Below are 18830 nucleotides of genomic sequence, written 5' to 3' on the forward strand. Positions count from 1 at the left end.
TTTACAAACCGAATGTGGACGGACAGACGGACAGTGCACAAAGACCAACCCTAAAACCTCACCTGAGCAATCAGGTGAGCTGAAAAGTGTGTTTTTTTCACCGATCTGAGCCATTTTCCAACTTATCCGAGATATTAATAAAACCAATGTATTGACTAAGTTTCACGATGATTAAGCAAAAAATATGACCTCTAGAGTGTTCAAAGATTCTATATAGTCTGACATAATGATCATCCTAGAGGGCGACATGTCGCCTTACGATGCTTGATATCGCTTTCTGATTACATCAAAGCGAAAACAAAATCGCCGACATTTTCTTATATTTTCTCTCGTGATAATCTGCCGCACGTGTGCGCAATGCCGTCACTAATACTGCCAATGTTTGCTGTGTGCAATTATCATTGTTTGCTGTGTGCAATTATCGGTTATCTGATCTACTGATAGCGAGAGGATTTGCTACGCATCACTGACCGCTGATGCAAGTCGCCTTGGTTTATTCCAGTTGAGGCATTGTGTACACGCCGGTCTTACCGACAATAGTGTAATTGATGTAACCATCTATGTATAGAATGCCAGGCTCCCGACCTCGTTTACAGTTTTTCAATCGGCTCTTGTTATTTTGTCAAGGCTGCCGGGAACCAATACAGCCATTGTTCACATGATGGTCATTTATTGTTATGCTTGTTGTGTCATCGAATAAAACACAACAAATCTTGAAATAATTAAGCTATGGCCGGCATAGAACATAAACATGCATTGTTGAAGAATCTCCCGCTAAATGTTCGGGAGGTTTTAAAGAGTACAAGTTACTCTCTGTCGTTAGTCAAATTGCAAATTGAGACTGCTGCATAATGCGGAATTAATTGGGATACATGTAAATTGCCAATTTAAATTCAGTTAAAAATGTGCATATGCGATAAAAATCGAATACAAATAACCAAATGCTAAACAGTGACTTATTGTGCGCAAAGGGGATAAAATATAGCCTTACGAATATATACTATTTGTATTGTTATTGTTATGCGTTTATAATATCGCCATGGGACGTTGTCCGGTCTTTTAATTATTGATTTCTGATTGGTACTGACATGAGCAGTAACTGATGAAACCTCTTCGGTACTGTCCGAAACCCGTACAATCTATGGATGTTGCTAATGTCCGTAATCTTTCTATTTTAAACTATCTATTAGCAAAGTAAAGCACTGCAATATTGTATTTTAAAGCAATATGTCAACCAAATAATATATTGATTGCGTATTTGCTAGGTTACAGGTTACTGGTTTTAATTTTCTGCAGTCAAACGATATGCATGTGCAGAAGACGTATATCGACATGTTTTCGGACAGTCTTTTTAGGATACAAATGGTTCGTCGATTTTAATTATTTGTTAACGTCCTTTATAACATTTTTATAGAATGACGAATAAACATGCAATGTTACGGTTGGTCTGGTTGACAATATTTCGCAATGTACTAACCAGAAATTGCACCAAGAAAGACTAAAAAAAGAACAATATGCTAGGGCTCTGCCCTATATTCCCTTTATCCTACATCCTCAGCTCAGGCTCTTGGCTTAAGTAGTAATTACATATGAATGAAATGTGTATTTTGGCCAAATTAAACACACGTTTTACAGTTTTTAAGAGAGCAATATCTCTTTAACATCATGGCAGTTTAAAATAAAATGTTTAGTTTTAGTTAGTTTTTCAACATATTTTATTTCAGATATATGTATGGTTATTAATTGTGAAACATAAATATTAAAGTACCTTTACGCAGAGCTCCAGATAAGGTTTTGTGAAATTCTTAACGTAACTACCAGATTTTCAAAAATAATTCTTAACTCTGAAATTTTATTCTTAACGTTACTTCAAAGTTTTGGAAAATATTTCTTAACTTTTCTTAATGACCTAAAATAAATAATAATGGTTATTTTCAAGCAAACAATAAAAATAAAAATACTAGCAACTTTATTTATACAAGTTCAACAGTGTCTTTTCAGTATTATACAATTTTATTTTTCAAATACCTTCATATGCCCAAACTGTGCTTAGATTGCATGCCTTCGATTAATGTTTACATATTTCACACTTTTAGCTTATCCGACTGTGTCGGCAACTTAACATCCAACATTGTATAATATCATTTCTATAATGTCTTTCTTAACATTCAACTTCGGCTCACTTTGCGTACAATATGTTTAAAGCGTGTTTTTGCACGCTTTGCAGTTTTTTAGGACGCTCTCTGGGCGCCGCCATTGTTTTTTGACAGACTGTACACGCCGCTTGTATTGGAAAAAATGCGATTTGTGAAACAAACCCGATAACCATTTTATATTAGCACCGAAAAGATCTTAAATTCGCGAAAAGAACTCAATAAAAATTGATACGAACCGATGTAAAAATAATATTCGTAACCTGATTTGATAATTCTGAATGGTACGACAAGATATTAAAATAAATACGTATCGGACTTGAAAATAATTCGTAATTACAAAAATATGACCCTTATCTGGAGCTCTGTTTACGCGTGTGATCAAAGGTCCGCTCACTTCTCCCCAATACCATTGGAAGGAGAAGTCACTTCTCCCTAAAATTTTGGGCTAGGATGATCCCTGAGTCATATAAGGAAAAACTGCCCACCCACCCCTGGCGGCCATGTTTTTTGACAGATCGGACCAATTTTCAAACTCATCTGAGATATTAATAAAACCAATCTATTCACCAAGTTTCATGATGATTCGGCAAAAAATGTGACTTCTAGAGTGTTTACAAGCTTTTTTACTATATAAATATAAGTAAAATGTGCCCCCCCCCCCTTGGCAGCCATGTTTTTCAAAGGACCGGAACCTTTTTCAAACTCAACTCTCGTATCTAGGAAACAAATGTTCTGACCAAATTTCATAAAAATTGGGCCAAAAATTGACTTCTAGAGTGCTCACATGTTTTCACTATATACATATAGAGAAAACTGCCCCACCCTCTGGCGGCCATGTTTTTTCACTGATCTGGACCATTTTCGAACTTGTCGGTGATATCAATAAAACCAATGTTTTGACTAAGTGTCATGATGACTGGCCAAAAAATATGACTTCTTGACTGTTCACAAGCCTTTTTTACTATATACATGTAAGGAAAACTGCCCCGTCCCCCTGGCAGCCAGGTTTTTCAACGGACCAGAATCCTTTTCAAACATAACTCGCATATCTAGGAAACAAATGTTCTGATCAAATTTCATGAAGATTGGACCAAAAATGTGACTTCTAGAGTGTTGACATGTTTTCACTATATACATTTGGCAAAAACTGCCCAGCCCCTTGGTGGCCATGTTTTTTCACTAATCTGGACCATTTTCCGAGATATTAATAAAACAAATGTTTTGACCAAGTTTCATGATGAATTGGGCAAAAATTGTGACTTCTAGCGTGTTAACAAGGTTTCTCTATAGCCAAAAAGGAAAACTGCCCCGCCCACTGGTGGCCATGTTTTTCAGCGGACCGGAACCACTTTTTAACTCAACCAACATATCATTAAGACAAACATTTTGACAAAGTTACATCAAGACAGGGCATGAAATGTGACTTCTACCGTGTTTACAAAGTTTTTCTTTTTTTTTACCTAGTCACCTAGTTTTTGACCCAACATGACCCAGTTTCGAACTTGATCGGGATATCATTGGGACAAATCTTCTGACCAAGTTTCATGAAGATTGCACTAGAAATGTGGCCTCTAGCGTGTTAACAACCAAATGTGGACGGACGGACGACGGACAAAGACCGATCCCAAAAGCTCACCTGAGCAATCAGGTGAGCTAAAAAGCATTAACAAAACTAAAGTTATGGGGAGCAAGAGATTTTTAAGCACTGAACATTGCATCATTAAAATCTTAAAATTGCTATATCTAAAAAAATTAAGACAAACATGGTATGGTACCAGTGCTTTTCATAACTAGAGCTTTGTCACAGACATGACTATTGACATGACGCCTTATCTATGATCGCTTCGTTTGTTTTCCTCTTTAAAAAAAACAATTAAAAATGGTTAAACGGTGTCAATGGGGATTATGAAACTCGGACAATCGATATCATGACAGATTAGTTGGTGACAGTGAATTTATTTCGTTTCCAAAGCCGAAAAAAGATCTTGAGAAGTGTAAGAGATCGATAAATGCTATTGTAAAAGAGTTATTATTACTGATATTAGTTAACCAATAAATGTGGTAACTTCGGGAAAGTCGGTACCTGCGCGAGCGTCTGATATTGGTAGCTTTATTAATTTATAATAGCCTGACCGTATTTCATTTCGTACAACGCTAATTTTATATCAGACAATGTCCAAACTTACTGTGTTGTTTATGCGCTTTAAATTATAGTGATTGATAAATGTCCCATAAGCAATGTTTAATATGATTAATATCACTTTTATACGCAATAACATGTGGGATTGTGGTACCCACCCGGCGTCAGAAAGCGCGTAAAACTTCACCGAATTCCCAGTTATAAAGCGCTATTTCGTGTCAAATACACGGGTAGGGGGGAATGTTTCGGTAATAATTTTGTTAATAACACGGGTAAATACCGGTGAAGTGTTAATTTATTGCAAATACCACCATTACACGTAATAACGGGTTCGATTTCGGTAAGCGCGCAAGCGTTTGAGAGCGTGTTTAATGTACCGATTTACCCGTTATAAATAGCTGATGTTCTCTTTAATTGTATATTTTTTGCATTTGCAGAATGACTAAATGGCATCAACGCCTTTACAAGTGTAATATGGTGTTAAACAAGTCCATAAAATCATCCGGAATATCGCGTAAATCTATATGCAGTCTATAGGCAAAGAAGCCATTTTGGTGTCAGCTTGTCTAGGTTTTCTTCCCGCTGAGCCATGTGATTAAGTGGGCGGAGCGATCACTGATAAGGCGTCATGTCAATTACCCCCACATGCCGCATTGACACATAATATTTTGCATGTCGTCTTCACAAAAAACAGCGCACACCATGCTCAATTTTTAAAACACACTAAGTGACCCCTTGACCTTGTTTTTGACACAGAAAGGCCCATGTTCTAACTTGGCCTTAAGATCATCTCCATACAACTTCTGACCAAGTTTGGTGAAGATTGGATGTAAACTACTTGAATTAGGGAGCGGACACCATGCTGAATGTTAAAAAACTCACTTAGCGACCCTGTGACCTAGTTCTAGGCCCGGAATGGCCCATGTTCAAACTTGTCCAAGAGATCATTTAGTTAAAACTTGTGACCAAGTTTGATGAGGATTGGATGAAAACTACTTGAATTAGAGAGCGGACAACATGGTGAGGTTTAAAACGCACTAAGATACCCCATGACCTAGTTTTTGATCCGGCATGACCCATATTCAAACTTGACCTAGACATCATGAAGATACAACTTCTGACCAAGTTTGGTGAAGATTGGATGAAAACTACTTGAACAAGAGCACCGCCTTGCGGGTGCAGACCGCTCATCTATTTTCTTTTTAAAGGTGAAGGGACTCTCATTTTCAATCACAAAGGAGGGAGGGGTGGAGTGAAGAGGGGTGTATAGTGTGGGGTTGTGGACATTTATTACATTAAGTTCCAAAAAAGCGAAAAAAAAAAGAAAAAAAAAATCGGGGGCAGGGGTGGGGGGAAGGGCTATGGGGGGGGGGGATTTTTTGGGTGCGATGGTTGGACGGTATTTCAAACATACCCGTTTAAAAAAAAAAAATTGCGAGGGGGGGGGGGGGGGGGTGGGGTATAGTGTGAGGGTGTGGTGGTAATTTGTGAGATGATCTTAAAAAAAAAAAAAAAAAAAAAAATTGGGGGGGGGGGGGGTGGGGTGGGGGGGGGGTGGGGTGGGGGGGGGTGGGGTGGGGGTATAATGTGAGGGTGTGGTGGTCATTTGTGAGATGATCTTAAAAAAAAAAAAGGGGGGGGAGGGGGGAGGTGGGGGGGGAGGGGGGGAAGGGCACAGGCGACGGTTTGGGTGGAGTCTATTGTGGTATGTCAGGTAAGAGTAGTTTCGTCAAAGTATCAATCAAATCTAATCATAAATAAAGAAGTTATGGCAATTTTAGCACAATTTAATAATTTGACCTTGAGAGTCAAGGTCATTCAAAGGTCAAGGTAAAATTCAACTTGCCAGGTACAGTAACCTCATGATAGCATGAAAGTATTTGAAGTTTGAAAGCTATAGCCTTGATACTTAAGAAGTAAAGTGGATCGAAACACAAAATTTAACCATATATTCAAAGTTACTAAGTCAAAAGAGGGCCATAATTCTGTAAAAATGACAACCAGAGTTATGCAACTTGTCCTTTTACTGTACCCTTATGATAGTTTTTGAGTGTTCCAAGTATGAAAGCAATATCTATGATACTTTAGGGGTAAAGTGGACCAAAACATAAATCTTAACCAAATTTTCAATTTTCTAAGTATAAAGGGCCCATAATTCCGTCCAAATGCCAGTCAGAGTTACATAACTTTGCCTGCACTGTCCCCTTATGATAGTTAATAAGTGTTGCAAGTATGAAAGCAATAGCTTTGATACTGTAGGAATAAAGTGGACCTAAACACAAAACTTAATCAAATTTTCAATTTTCTAAGTATAAAAAGAGCACATAATTCTGTCAAAATGCCAGTCAGAGTTACATTACTTTGCCTGCACAGTCCCCTTATGAAAGTTAGTAAGTGTTGCAAGTATGAAAGCAATAGCTTTGATGCTTAAGGAATAAAATGGACCTAAACACAAAACTTAACCAAAATTTTCAATTTTCTAAGTATAAAAAGGTCACATAATTCTGTCAAAATGCATGCTAGAGTTATCTAACTTTGCCTGCCCAGTCCCCTCATGATAGTAAGTAAGTGTAACAAGTTTGAATGCAATAGCATTGATACTCACTGAGAAAAGTGGACCTAAACGCAAAACTTAACCAAAATTTTCAATTTTCTAAGTATAAAAAGGGCACATAATTCTGTCAAAATGCACGCCAGAGTTATCTAACTTTGCCTGCTCAGTCCCCTCATAATAGTAAGTAAGTGTACCAAGTTTGAATGCAATAGCATTGATACTTTCTGAGAAAAGTGGACCTAAACACAAAACTTAACCGGACGCCAACGCCAACGCCAACGCAGACGCCGACGCCAAGTTGATGACAATAGCTCATAATTTTTTTTCAAAAAATAGATGAGCTAATAAGAGAGCGGACAACATTGTGATGTTTAAAACGCACTAAGTGACCCAGTGACCTTGTTTTTGACCCGGCATGACCCATATTCAAACTTTACCTAGACATTATCAAGATCCAACTTCTGACCAATTTTGGTGAAGATTGGATACAAACTACTTGAATTAGAGAGCGGACAACATGGTGGGGTTTAAAACACACTAAGTGACCCCATGACCTAGTTTTTGACCCGGCATGGCCCATGTTCGAACTTGACCTACACATCATCTAGTTACAACTTCCGACCAAGTGTTGTGAAGATCGGATTTAAACTACTTGAAATAGAGAGCAGACACCATGCTAAATGTGTAAAACGTACTAAGTGACCCTGTGACTTAGTTTTTGATCTGGCTAGCCCATGTTCGAATGTGGCCTTCAGATCATCTAGATAAATCTTCTGACCAAGTTTGGTGAAGATCAGATGAAAACTACTTGAATAAGAGAGAGGACACCATGCTGAATGTTAAAAAACGCACTAAGTGACCCCGTGACCTAGTTTTTGACCGGGCAAGGCCCATGTTTGAACTTGGCCTAGACATCATGTAGATAAAATTCTGACCAAGTTTGGTGAAGATCGGATGAAAACTACTTGAATTAGAGAGCGGACAACATGCTGAATGTTTAAAACGCACTAAGTGATCCCGTGATCTAGTTTTTGACCTGGCAAGGCCCAAAATGTTCGAACTTGGCCTAGACATCATGTAGATACAACTTCTGACCAAGTTTGGTGAAGATCGGATGAAAACTACTTGAATTAGAGAGCGGACACTTAATACGGACCGACAGACAGACCGACCGACCGAACAAGTTCACTCCTATATACCCCCCTAAACTTCGTTTGTGGGGGTATAATAAGGCACAAAAATACAAATATTAAGAATGGTAAATACTATGAAGAGAAAAAGTTGTGGAGAAGGTATAACAGCTTTCTGTTTCACTGTCAAGTTATATATACTTAAGTTTACAGATTTGTACCAAATTTAATTTTGTCAAAGCTAACCTTGTTTTCTTCCTCACAATGACATTTCCCATCTCGAATACACGATACAACATCACTGATTTCAGCATCACCATCTTTATGGCTTAAAGATGTCAATGGCTGATAGTGGCTCGAACATGACTCTAAAAATAATGGCAAAATTGAAACATTTTCAGGCAGAAATTTACAAGTAAATCTTAAGAACTCTGCTGATAAATTAATGTTCGCCTGTGTATCATCAGTTGTAAGCCAAAACTTAAAAGAAACTGCAATTGCATAACCACCAACTTACAAGCATAAAACTGTTTTTATTTTTATTTCAACCCATTTATTAAACCACATGTTGATAGAGTAAAAATAGTTGCATTTTTGTTTGTTTAATATATCAGCTATTACAGTCAAAAAATATAAAAACTAGAGCTTTGTCACAGACGTGATGAATACCCCCACATGCCGCATTGACACATAATATTTTGCATGTCGTCTTCACAAAAAACAGACCAAGCTCAATTTTTAAAACGCACTTAGTGACCCCTTGACCTAGTTTTTGACCTAGAAAGGCCCATGTTCTACCTTGGCCTTAAGATCATCTCCATAAAACTTCTGACCAAGTTTGGTAAAGATCGGATGTAAACTACTTGAATTAGAGAGCGGACACCATGCTGAATGTTAAAAAACGCACTTAGTGACCCCGTGACCTAGTTTTAGGCCCGAAATGGCCCATGTTCAAACTTGTCCTAGAGATCATTTAGATAAAACTTGTGACCAAGTTTGGTGAGGATTGGATGAAAACTACTTGAATTAGAGAGCGGACAACATGGTGAGGTTTAAAATGCACTAAGATACCCCGTGACCTAGTTTTTGACCCGGCATGACCCATATTCAAGCTTGAACTAGACATTATCTAGATACAACTTCTGACCAAGTTTGGTGAAGATTGGATGAAAACTACTTGAATTAGAGAGCGGACAACATTGTGATGTTTAAAACGCCCTTAGTGACCCCGTTACTTTGTTTTTGACCCGGCATGACCCATATTCAAAGTTGCCCTAGACATTATCAAGATACACCTTCTGACCAATTTTGGTGAAGATTGGATTAAAACTACTTGAATTAGAGAGCGGACAGCATGGTGAAGTTTAAAACACACTAAGTGGCCCCCTGACCTAGTTTTTGACCCGGCATGGCCCATGTTCGAACTTCACCTACACATCATCTAGTTACAACTTCTGACAAAGTGTGGTGAAGATCGGATTTAAACTACTTGAAATAGAGAGTGGACACCATGCTCAATGTGTAAAACGTACTAAGTGACCCGGTGACCTTGTTTTTGACCCGGCAAGGCCCATGTTCGAACTTGGCCTATACATCATCTAGATACAACTTCTGACCAAGTTTGGTGAAGATCGGATGAAAACTACTTGAATATGAGAGCGGACAACATGCTAAATGTTTAAAACGCATTAAGTGACCCCGTGACCTAGTTTTTGACCCGGCAAGGCCCATGTTCGAACTTGGCCTTACGATCATCTAGATACAACTTCTGACCAAGTTTGGTGAAGATCGGATGAAAACTACTTGAATTAGAGACCAGACAACATGCTGAATGTTTAAAACGCACTAAGTGAACGCACTAAGTGACCCCGTGACCTAGTTTTTGACCCGACAAGGCCCATGTTCAAACTTGGCCTAGACATCATAAAGATACAACTTCTGACCAAGTTTGGTAAAGATCGGATGAAAACTACTTGAATTAGAGAGCCGACACTTAATACGGACCGACCGACAGACAGACAAGCCCACTCCTATATACCCCCCTAAACTTCGTTTGTGGGGGTATAACAAACCAGTTAATAAAAATATTCAATGATTCTACTGTCCATATACAATGCAGCTTAACGTTTAACAAAAAATGCATTACTCTCTTACCGTATATGATGGTGGTGTCAATGTACGACTTCCAATTTTCTAACATTTCTTCACTATTTACTGGCATTTCTTCACTCTTTTCTAACATTTCTTCACTCTTTTCTGGCATTTCTTCACTCTTTCCTAGCATTTCTTCACTCAGAGCCAAAGACATCACCCAGTCAACCAACATAGCTTGCACTGATCTGGTTTCTGAAAAGGATGAAGATAATTGTTTAAAACAAGAGGGCCTGAAAAGCCCAAAGTCACTCACCTGAGATACAAAGGAACTGACCTGTTCTGTGCAGCCTAAGATATCATTAAAAGAAATATTCTGACCAAGTTTCTTGAAGAATGAATTATAAATGTAACTTTTAGAGTGCTAACAAGGTGTAACTAAAGCCATATAAGGATAAATTACCAGCCCGCTGGTGGCAATGTTTTTCAACAGACCAGAACCTTCTTCGAACACATCAAAGATATCATTAAAAAAATGTTCTGACCAAGTTTCATGAAGATTGGACAAGAAATGTGACTTTAAGAGTGTTCATAAGTTTTTACTATAGCCATGTAAGGAAAATGTCCTGCCCCCTGGTGGCCGGGTTTTTCAATCAACCGGAACCATTTTGAAACTTGTCCAAGATATCATTAAAACAAATCTTCTGACCAAATTTCATGAAGATTGGACGATAAATGTGGCCTCTTGAGTATTAACAAGGCAAATATTGACGCCACAAGATGGACAAAAGGCGATAACAAAAGCTCACCATGAGCATAAAAGGCAACTATTTGTACTCGGACAGGTTTTTATTGAAATGATATTATTAAATTAATACCAAAATTAACAAGAGTTCCAAAGTCGGAGACATATGCCCCCCAAAAAGAGCTTTGAACTAGTGACCCCAAGTTCAATAGGGGTCATCTACTGTCCAAGGCCAATGCACATGTGAAGTATCAAGCAAATCGGTTGATTGGTTGACGAGTCATTAATCAGAAACAGTTTTCACAATTATTGTGACAGTGACCTTGACCTTTGAGGTAGTGACCCCAATTTCAATAGGGGTCATCTACTGTCCTAGGCCAATGCACATGTGAAGTATCAAGCCATTCGGTTAATTCATTGACAAGTTATTGATCGGAAACAATTTTCAAACTTATTGCGACAGTGACATTGACCTTTGACCTAGTGACCCCATTTTCAAAAGGGGTTATCTACTGTCCAAGGCCAATGCACATATAAAGTATTAAGCCAATCAGTCAATTTGTTGACAATGTTTAATTGGAAATGAACTGGTCTACCGACAGACAGACAGACAGACGGGCCGACCTCCAGCAAAACAATATACCCCCTCTACTTCCAAAGGGGGCATAAAAATTACCAGTGTGTGGCAATTGCATGCAATTTTAAGCGTTCCTTGCAATTGCATGTTCAACATCTAATTAAATCAAAAGCTGCATTTTTGGGAGTGTTTATTCCTGCGAGACAACATCCTGGTTCATGCTGAATGCATTATAAATTAGCCAAATGAATCTCTTCCTTAGAGCTCACTTTTTAATCCTTACAACTGATGCCTTTTACACTGGTCATTTTATTTCAATTCTTTTATTGTCATCACAACTCAACAGGTATTGAACCCTATTACCAATCCAAAGTTGAAAAGACTACCGGTAAACCCAGCCCACTTTTTGGATGTCGGTAAGATCTGCCACCAGCTCATGTTTAACTCTTTCAGTGCTGGAACCGAATTTTGAAGGCCTTTGCAAACAGTTTGGATCCAGATGAGACGCCACATAAGGTGGCGTCTCATCAGGATCCTAACTGTTTGCTATTCTAATGGTATTCTTTGAAAAAAAATCGAAGAAAATGCTAATTTTAGAAATTCAGCAGACTACATTTTAGCAGACGACAAATTTCCCAGCATGCATAGGGTTAAGAATGGAAAGGGAAATCATACAGGTGCCCCTTGCCTACCACCAACACCTCCTCTACAGGGTGCAGAATCAAAGAGGCTTTCAGGAGTTTACACACGGGCTGGACAGAATGGAATCACACCATTAAGAACTTTATTTATCACAAAGATCTCAAGTTATTGAAATACATTTTCAAAAATCTTTAGTGCATAAAAGACAGTTTTTCTTGCAGTTTGTGCCGCTGTCTTAAGGTATAGGAATAATTCCTTGAAAACTTATAAAATTGTTGACAAAATTTCACGTTCCATGAAACATACCCGTGTAGAAAAAATCAAATTTTGAACAAGAATACAGGCTTATTAAATAAAGTAATTATGATGTTTTTCAAATAAGCAGCATAAAAACCTGTCTTTTATGCACTAGTTGAAATTCTTAAGAAAAATTGTGTGAAATAGTTATTTGAAATTAAGCACCACTAACCATCTATGTTAGCTCAATAACTAGTTAAGTATTTCATTTTTCTTATATTTATTGAAAATATTGTGGCCTTTCTCGATCACGTTATTTTTTCTTTAAAAAGTGTCAATATTACCAGAAGAAATTTATTCATTTTGTAGATTGAGAAACACTAACAAAGTTATTTCAAATCAAGATATCATCAACAATTTAAAACAATAGCTGTCAGAGGAAAGCGCGCTCGACTATTCAAGTGCTTGACTGCATAACATAAGCGATCATGGGGAAATTGTTCATATTCAATAATTTATTAGACGATCTTTCAATAATAAAAAAGGAAAAAAAAAATGTTGTTTTTTTTTTGGGGGGGGGGGGGTGAGAGGGGGTATAATGTGGGGTGTGGTCATTTATTAGACGATCTTTCAAAAAATAAAAAAAGGGAAAAAAAATATTATTTTTTTTGGAGGGGGGTAGGGGGTTATAATGTGGGGTGTGGTAATTTATAAGATGATGTTTAAAAAAAAAATTGAGGGTGGGGGGTAGGGGGGGGTAGGGGGGTGGGGGTGAGAGGGGGGTATAATGTGGGGTGTGGTAATTTATAAGATGATGTTTAAAAAAACAACAAGAGATGTGTTTGTCAGAAACACAAGTCCCGCTAATGCGCCGCTTTTAATTATTTTTTTACCTTTTACCTTGAAGGATGACCTTGACCTTGACCTTTCACCACTCAAAATGAGCAGCTCCATGAGGTACAAATGCATGCCAAATATCAAGTTGCTATGTACAATATTGCAAAAGTTATGAAGAAGGTTAAAGATTTGGTTAAAGTTTTTGAATTTGTTTTTTTTTTACCTTTGACCTTGAAGGATGACCTTGACCTTTCACCACTCAATATGTGAAGCTCCATGAGATACACGTGCATGCCAAATATCAAGTTGCTATCTTCAATATTGCACAAAGTTATGACCAAGGTTAAAGTTTTGGGACACACACACACATACAATGACAGACAGGCCAAAAACAATATACCCCCGATCTTTCGGTCCGGGGGCATAAAAAAAATTGGGGGGAGGGAGGAAGTAATAATACAATGTGATCATAAATAAAGAAGTTATGGCAATTTAAGCAATATGTTCAATTATCTAAGTGTAAAAGGGGCCATAATTATGTCAAAATGCTTGATACAGTGGTCTGCTCTTGTTCATAGGTTGGGTCATGTTGGTAAACAAGTATGCAACATATAAAAGCAAAATGTCAAAGGATATAGGAAATATTTGGGGTAATAAGCAAACTTTAACATAGATTTATCAATAATATGCATATTCTAAGTATAAAAGGGACAATAATTATGACAAAATGCTTGATAGAGTTGTCTGCTCTTGTTTATAGATTGGGTTGATGTTGGTAAACAAGTATGCAAAATATGAAAGCAATATGTCAAGGGACAATGAAAATAAATGGGGTACCGTAGTACGAAAACTTTAACACTTGCTGCATATTCTAAGTGGAAAAGGGGCTATAATTATGACAAAATGCTTGATAGAGTTGTCTGCTCTTGTTTATAGGTTGGGGTCATGTTGGTAAACACGTATGCAAAATATGAAACAATATGTCAAGGGACAATGAAACTAATTGGGGTAGTACGAAAACTTTAACATTTGCACGCTAATGCTAACGGAACGGAAACGCCGACACCTGGGTGAGTAGGATAGCTCCACTATATATATTTCATATATAATAGACGAGCTAAAAACTAAGAGATGTTTGCCAAGCATTTTCCTTGGTAATGAGAATCCAGGGAATTAGTCATTAACAGACTGCAGGCTTCACTTAATGTTCTCACCCTGTGATATATAAAGATTAACAAGTTACTGCCTGTTCGTTTTGTTATATATGCGACAAGGCTTTCAATAAAATGACGGTGATGCATGCCAAGCCTGATATATTGCAAAACAATCAGGCAGTAACTTGTGTTTCTGTGTAGTATACCTCTAAGTCCCTATTTGAAAATAATTAAATATAAATACAATCAAGCTGATTTTTTTTGGTGAATGAATATCATGTTTGACGAGTTAATAATGACCTAAATAGCACTTTGTAAAATATGTTTTTGATGTTTGTGTCTAAAATATTTAACATATTGGTTTCAAAATGTTTGATTTATTGAGTCTGATTCTATTTAAAGAAATCAAATGACTTTATACCCGGGTAGTTGATTCAAAGTAACCTGAACTACCTCTCAGGGCTCAGCAGTAAGGGCGATGTGGGCAAAACTTTTGCAGGCAACATATTAACTTTGCACATAAATTAAATGAAAGACAAGTGACTACTACTCCTTTTAATGATTTACTTTGTACCAGAAATTGACCGATTTAAATAAATAAGATGCACAACATGCATCTGTACAGTTAAATGGCCAATTAAAACAACAACACTTCAGAATGAGGAAATACCAATATAAAGAAGTGAAGACATAACCAGATTACTTTATGTATAAAAATCGTAAAATGAAATCAACTACACTACATTAGCACTTCCGTGTGTCTGTTTATATTTGTTAATGTTTTTCCCCAAACTGCAAAATGTGAGTTGCTTCTGTAGTAAAATAAGGTCACTTCCAACAGCCTTTCTGTTGGGCTGGTTCTTAAGCAACGCAGTTAGAGTTTCTGACTACCGCTCTAGAGGTCACGGGTTCAATCCCCCTTTGGAGCTCAGGATTTTCACTTAAATGGCAACAAGGCGAACAATTAAGTAAGTGGTGAGAGCTGCTTTATGATTTCTGGGTGGGCCATGCAGATGCAAGACATGCTGTAGCGAGCGTGTCTGGGCCTTGAAACATCAAGAGGGTGAAGAGTGTAGTGAAATTAGGTCACTTCCAACAGCCTTGCTGTTGGGCTAGCTCTTTAGCAACGCTGTTGGAATGTCTGACTACCACTCTGGAGGTGACGGGTTCAATTCCCCGTTGGAGCTCAGGATTTTCTCTTTAATGGCGAAGAGGTGAACGATTCAGAAAGTGGTGGGCCATGCGGATGCAGGACATGCTGAAGCGAGCGTGTCTGGGCCTTGAAACATTAAGAGGGGGAAGAGTGTAGTGAAATAAGGTCACTTCCAACAGCCTTGCTGTTGGGCTAGCTCTTTAGCGACACGGTTAGTGTCTACCACTTTGGAGGTCGTGGGTTCAATATTTATATAGCCTTTTCCAAACTTGACGTGACCATTCCTTTTTTCCATGTACATGGCTTACTGTCAAACCGGTCCCAGGTCATGTACCTGAATCAACTGCATCGGTGGCCATGGTGGTTTCCGTTTCTGTTCTGTGATGTCCGGTTTCAAATGCTTCCATTTTTATACTCACTGACAATCACTCCACACTTTTATCTTCTTACTAACTGACCGAATGCGAGTCTAAGTGTTAACTTCACAATCGAAGGCGTTGCAATTTGTCGACTGTTGTCATGTACAGAATTATCAAAAAAGACAAAAATACGAAATGTCAAAAGTGGTGAGCTAAAACAAAACATCACATAGCATACATAACCAACGATTCATACAACACATAGATAAGCTTGAACTATTAAAATGTTCGATTAAAGCTTTGGATCTACACAGCCTTTTTTATTAAGCAATATTGATTTTAGTATAATGTACGATAATTTTAAAGGTAAAACGTCAATATTTTGAGTACTGTAGCATTATTTTTCGTGGTAACGGTTTAACTAAACACCGTGTATTGAAAATCAAAGCACTGTAAAACTAGTTGTGTGGCCTACCTTAGCGCACAAATTTGACTGGTTCCGAACAGAACTCATCAAATAAACGCCGTTCACAGCTAGTCGTAATGCCAATTTTCAATTTTTTCGTTTTAATTCTCAGATTTACAACCAAAGAATCTGTATCGTTGAAGTAGTATTACCCTTATGACTCGTATCGATAGTATATGTTCTATATGATTCATTAATTAAAATGTAGACTTTATAACTGGTTTTAATATGAAGTCGTTTTATGTATAGGAAGTTTTGTCAAATAAACATGGATAGGTAGATATGAATATAACATTAATCACGGTTATATTAAATTTACAATAAACAGGGGCGTAGCTAGATGTTTTTTAGCTGTAGGTCCGGATATGATACATAAAAAAGGGGGGTCCGGGGGTCCTCCCCTAGAACATTTTTTAATCCTGTAATTCCTGTGGTGAGATTTAAAGCATATCTAGACAAAAAATAAGATACGAAAATATAAGACTTTGGCCTAAAATTTTTAACTAAATTTTGTTTTTGTTCGGCATCAAGGGACCGAACCGACCCGGATTCAGTCAATGGAAAGGGATACTGGGGCAAGTGCTCCATTTTAAATGTCCGCGGTAATAAACATCATTCGGAATGTATCTTAAAAATCCAATGATAATCAATTACAACTTACTGTAGTGTTGAGAGGGAGACAAGTGGATCTACATGTAGATCTATGTAAACTAGTAACAGCAATTAGTCACGTGAAAAGAAGCGAGCTAGAATATATACACATAGAAAGAAGTAGAGTTGATAATTGGAAGATATGTTCTTTGAACACGACCAGAATCCATTGTCTGAGGATTGTTGTCAATATGAAATGCAGATTTCTATCCCTCAACCCATCAGGGTCAACATTTTTTTGCGTTTTTCGAAGTTGAAGCATTTTTTATTTGTTTTTCATGTTTCAAAAAAATGTGCGCCCCTGATAAATCAACAACAACACTTTAATAAGTATTTGATATCAATACGAAATGACAGTGTTCATACTATCAATGGATTAATTTATATGTTGTTGTTTTTATTAAAAATTATATTAGTTATATACACATAAGTTACGTTTATTTCATATTTTTAAAATATGGGACAGAAACCTGGAGAACCGTCGTCACTACCATGAAGAAATTCATTGTCTTCATCAACACACGCCTCACGAAAATCCTCAATATCCGCAGACCAACACGATCAATAACGAAGTATTATAGAGGAGAACAAAGCAGAAGCCCCGGCCTGGAATAAGACATCCTTCGGATATGATAGCGATGGACACATCCCACCATTCGCAATCCTTCTTTCTGCACGACACGGTAATATTTCACCCAAAAAAAAACACGGAAAGATGAAGAGAAGGCGATCTAAAATACCTATCGCCGAGACCTAGACGTAGATGTCAAGCAGATCGACAAGACATGGGGACGGCTGGACGGTGGCCTATGTTCACATGTTGCAGAGGCCCATCATGATATTCTCAATCATAGTTACGGACATCGTCAGGTATCATTTTTTTATTGATATATATATATATTTATTGATGTAGTGATCAAATTGCGCATGCGCACTTGCATATTTTACGGGTCTTGCGCTTCAACGGAATTTCGATATCGGTTTGAAAAGCACACCGGCGTTCTTATTAAGACTACGGTACAAGCGTTTTTTAAAAGCTGATTGTTTTGGTCGTAGAAAAAAATGACAATCGTGTTCAACGTGGTACATATTAATTCATTAATATACCCCCCCCCCCTTGCCAAAAAAGATTAAAAATATTTTGTATGCTATAACATGTATCAGCTCTTGAATTTAAAATTTAGCTGTAAATCTTTGCATATTTGAAACAGTTATAAACGCACCTGTCGAAATGGAACGTCATTTTGGAATTGATTGAAACAATCATGTGAAACCCAATAATATAGGACGAATACTTCTTCATATTTATGTGTAACCACTTTGTAAATACGCAGCTATTTATTAAACAAATAATAACAGCTACGAACAGTTATTTTGTTATAAAAAATATTTCAGAAAATGATAACAACATTAGTAAAAGAAGCTTTATTTGTAAAAAACAACAACACAACATTATGCACAAAATAAGTTGAGTCATCTCCCCTTCTACATAGCATTCACAATATTTTCACAATGAGTTTTCTGATGTATTAACATGCGCACAGGAGCATGTTTAAATGTGCTAAGTATGAACATATGTTAAGCACTAACGTACATTTACTTAAAGAAAGTCATTTACAAAACGTTTATGCCTATATGAAGAGTGTCACTGCATAAGTGTATATGATTGTAGAAAAGAGGTTTCACGATGTTCTTACTTTTATGTGCGAATACAATCTTTTAGCGCGCGGGTATTTGAATTTTCATCTCGCCTTATAGACCAGATGAATGTTATTGTTTACATTCGGGATTTTCTACGCATGCGAACTCACTGGTTGGCAAAAACACTGGTTACGGTAACGTAAAACATGTACAAAGGGCTCTTGTTTAGTCAATAAATTTGTAATAAGACCGAAATAAACATTAAAACTCTTAAAATATAGTGCAAATATATCATAT

General features: G+C 37.3%; 1 protein-coding gene across 2 annotated transcripts in view; it reads right to left on the bottom strand.

Moving 5' to 3' along the window:
• Window positions 1-16223, bottom strand: part of LOC127882189 (ankyrin-1-like) — a 33494-nt gene extending 17271 nt beyond the window's left edge. The window contains exons 1-4 of one of the 2 annotated variants that reach the window (XM_052430696.1): window positions 16166-16223; window positions 15751-15987; window positions 10135-10326; window positions 8227-8348 (exon numbers count right to left, since the gene is read on the bottom strand). In XM_052430696.1, the coding sequence (XP_052286656.1) occupies window positions 8227-8348; window positions 10135-10326; window positions 15751-15823 (387 nt within the window). In that variant the 5' untranslated portion in view covers window positions 15824-15987; window positions 16166-16223. Of the gene's footprint in view, window positions 1-8226; window positions 8349-10134; window positions 10327-15750; window positions 15988-16165 lie in introns of those variants that run through there. The other variant, XM_052430697.1, reaches the window with a different exon arrangement.
• Window positions 16224-18830: the final 2607 nt, after the last annotated feature.

This window comes from Dreissena polymorpha, chromosome 5 (assembly GCF_020536995.1).
Source record: "Dreissena polymorpha isolate Duluth1 chromosome 5, UMN_Dpol_1.0, whole genome shotgun sequence".
In the NCBI taxonomy this organism is placed as follows: Eukaryota; Metazoa; Mollusca; class Bivalvia; order Myida; family Dreissenidae; genus Dreissena; species Dreissena polymorpha.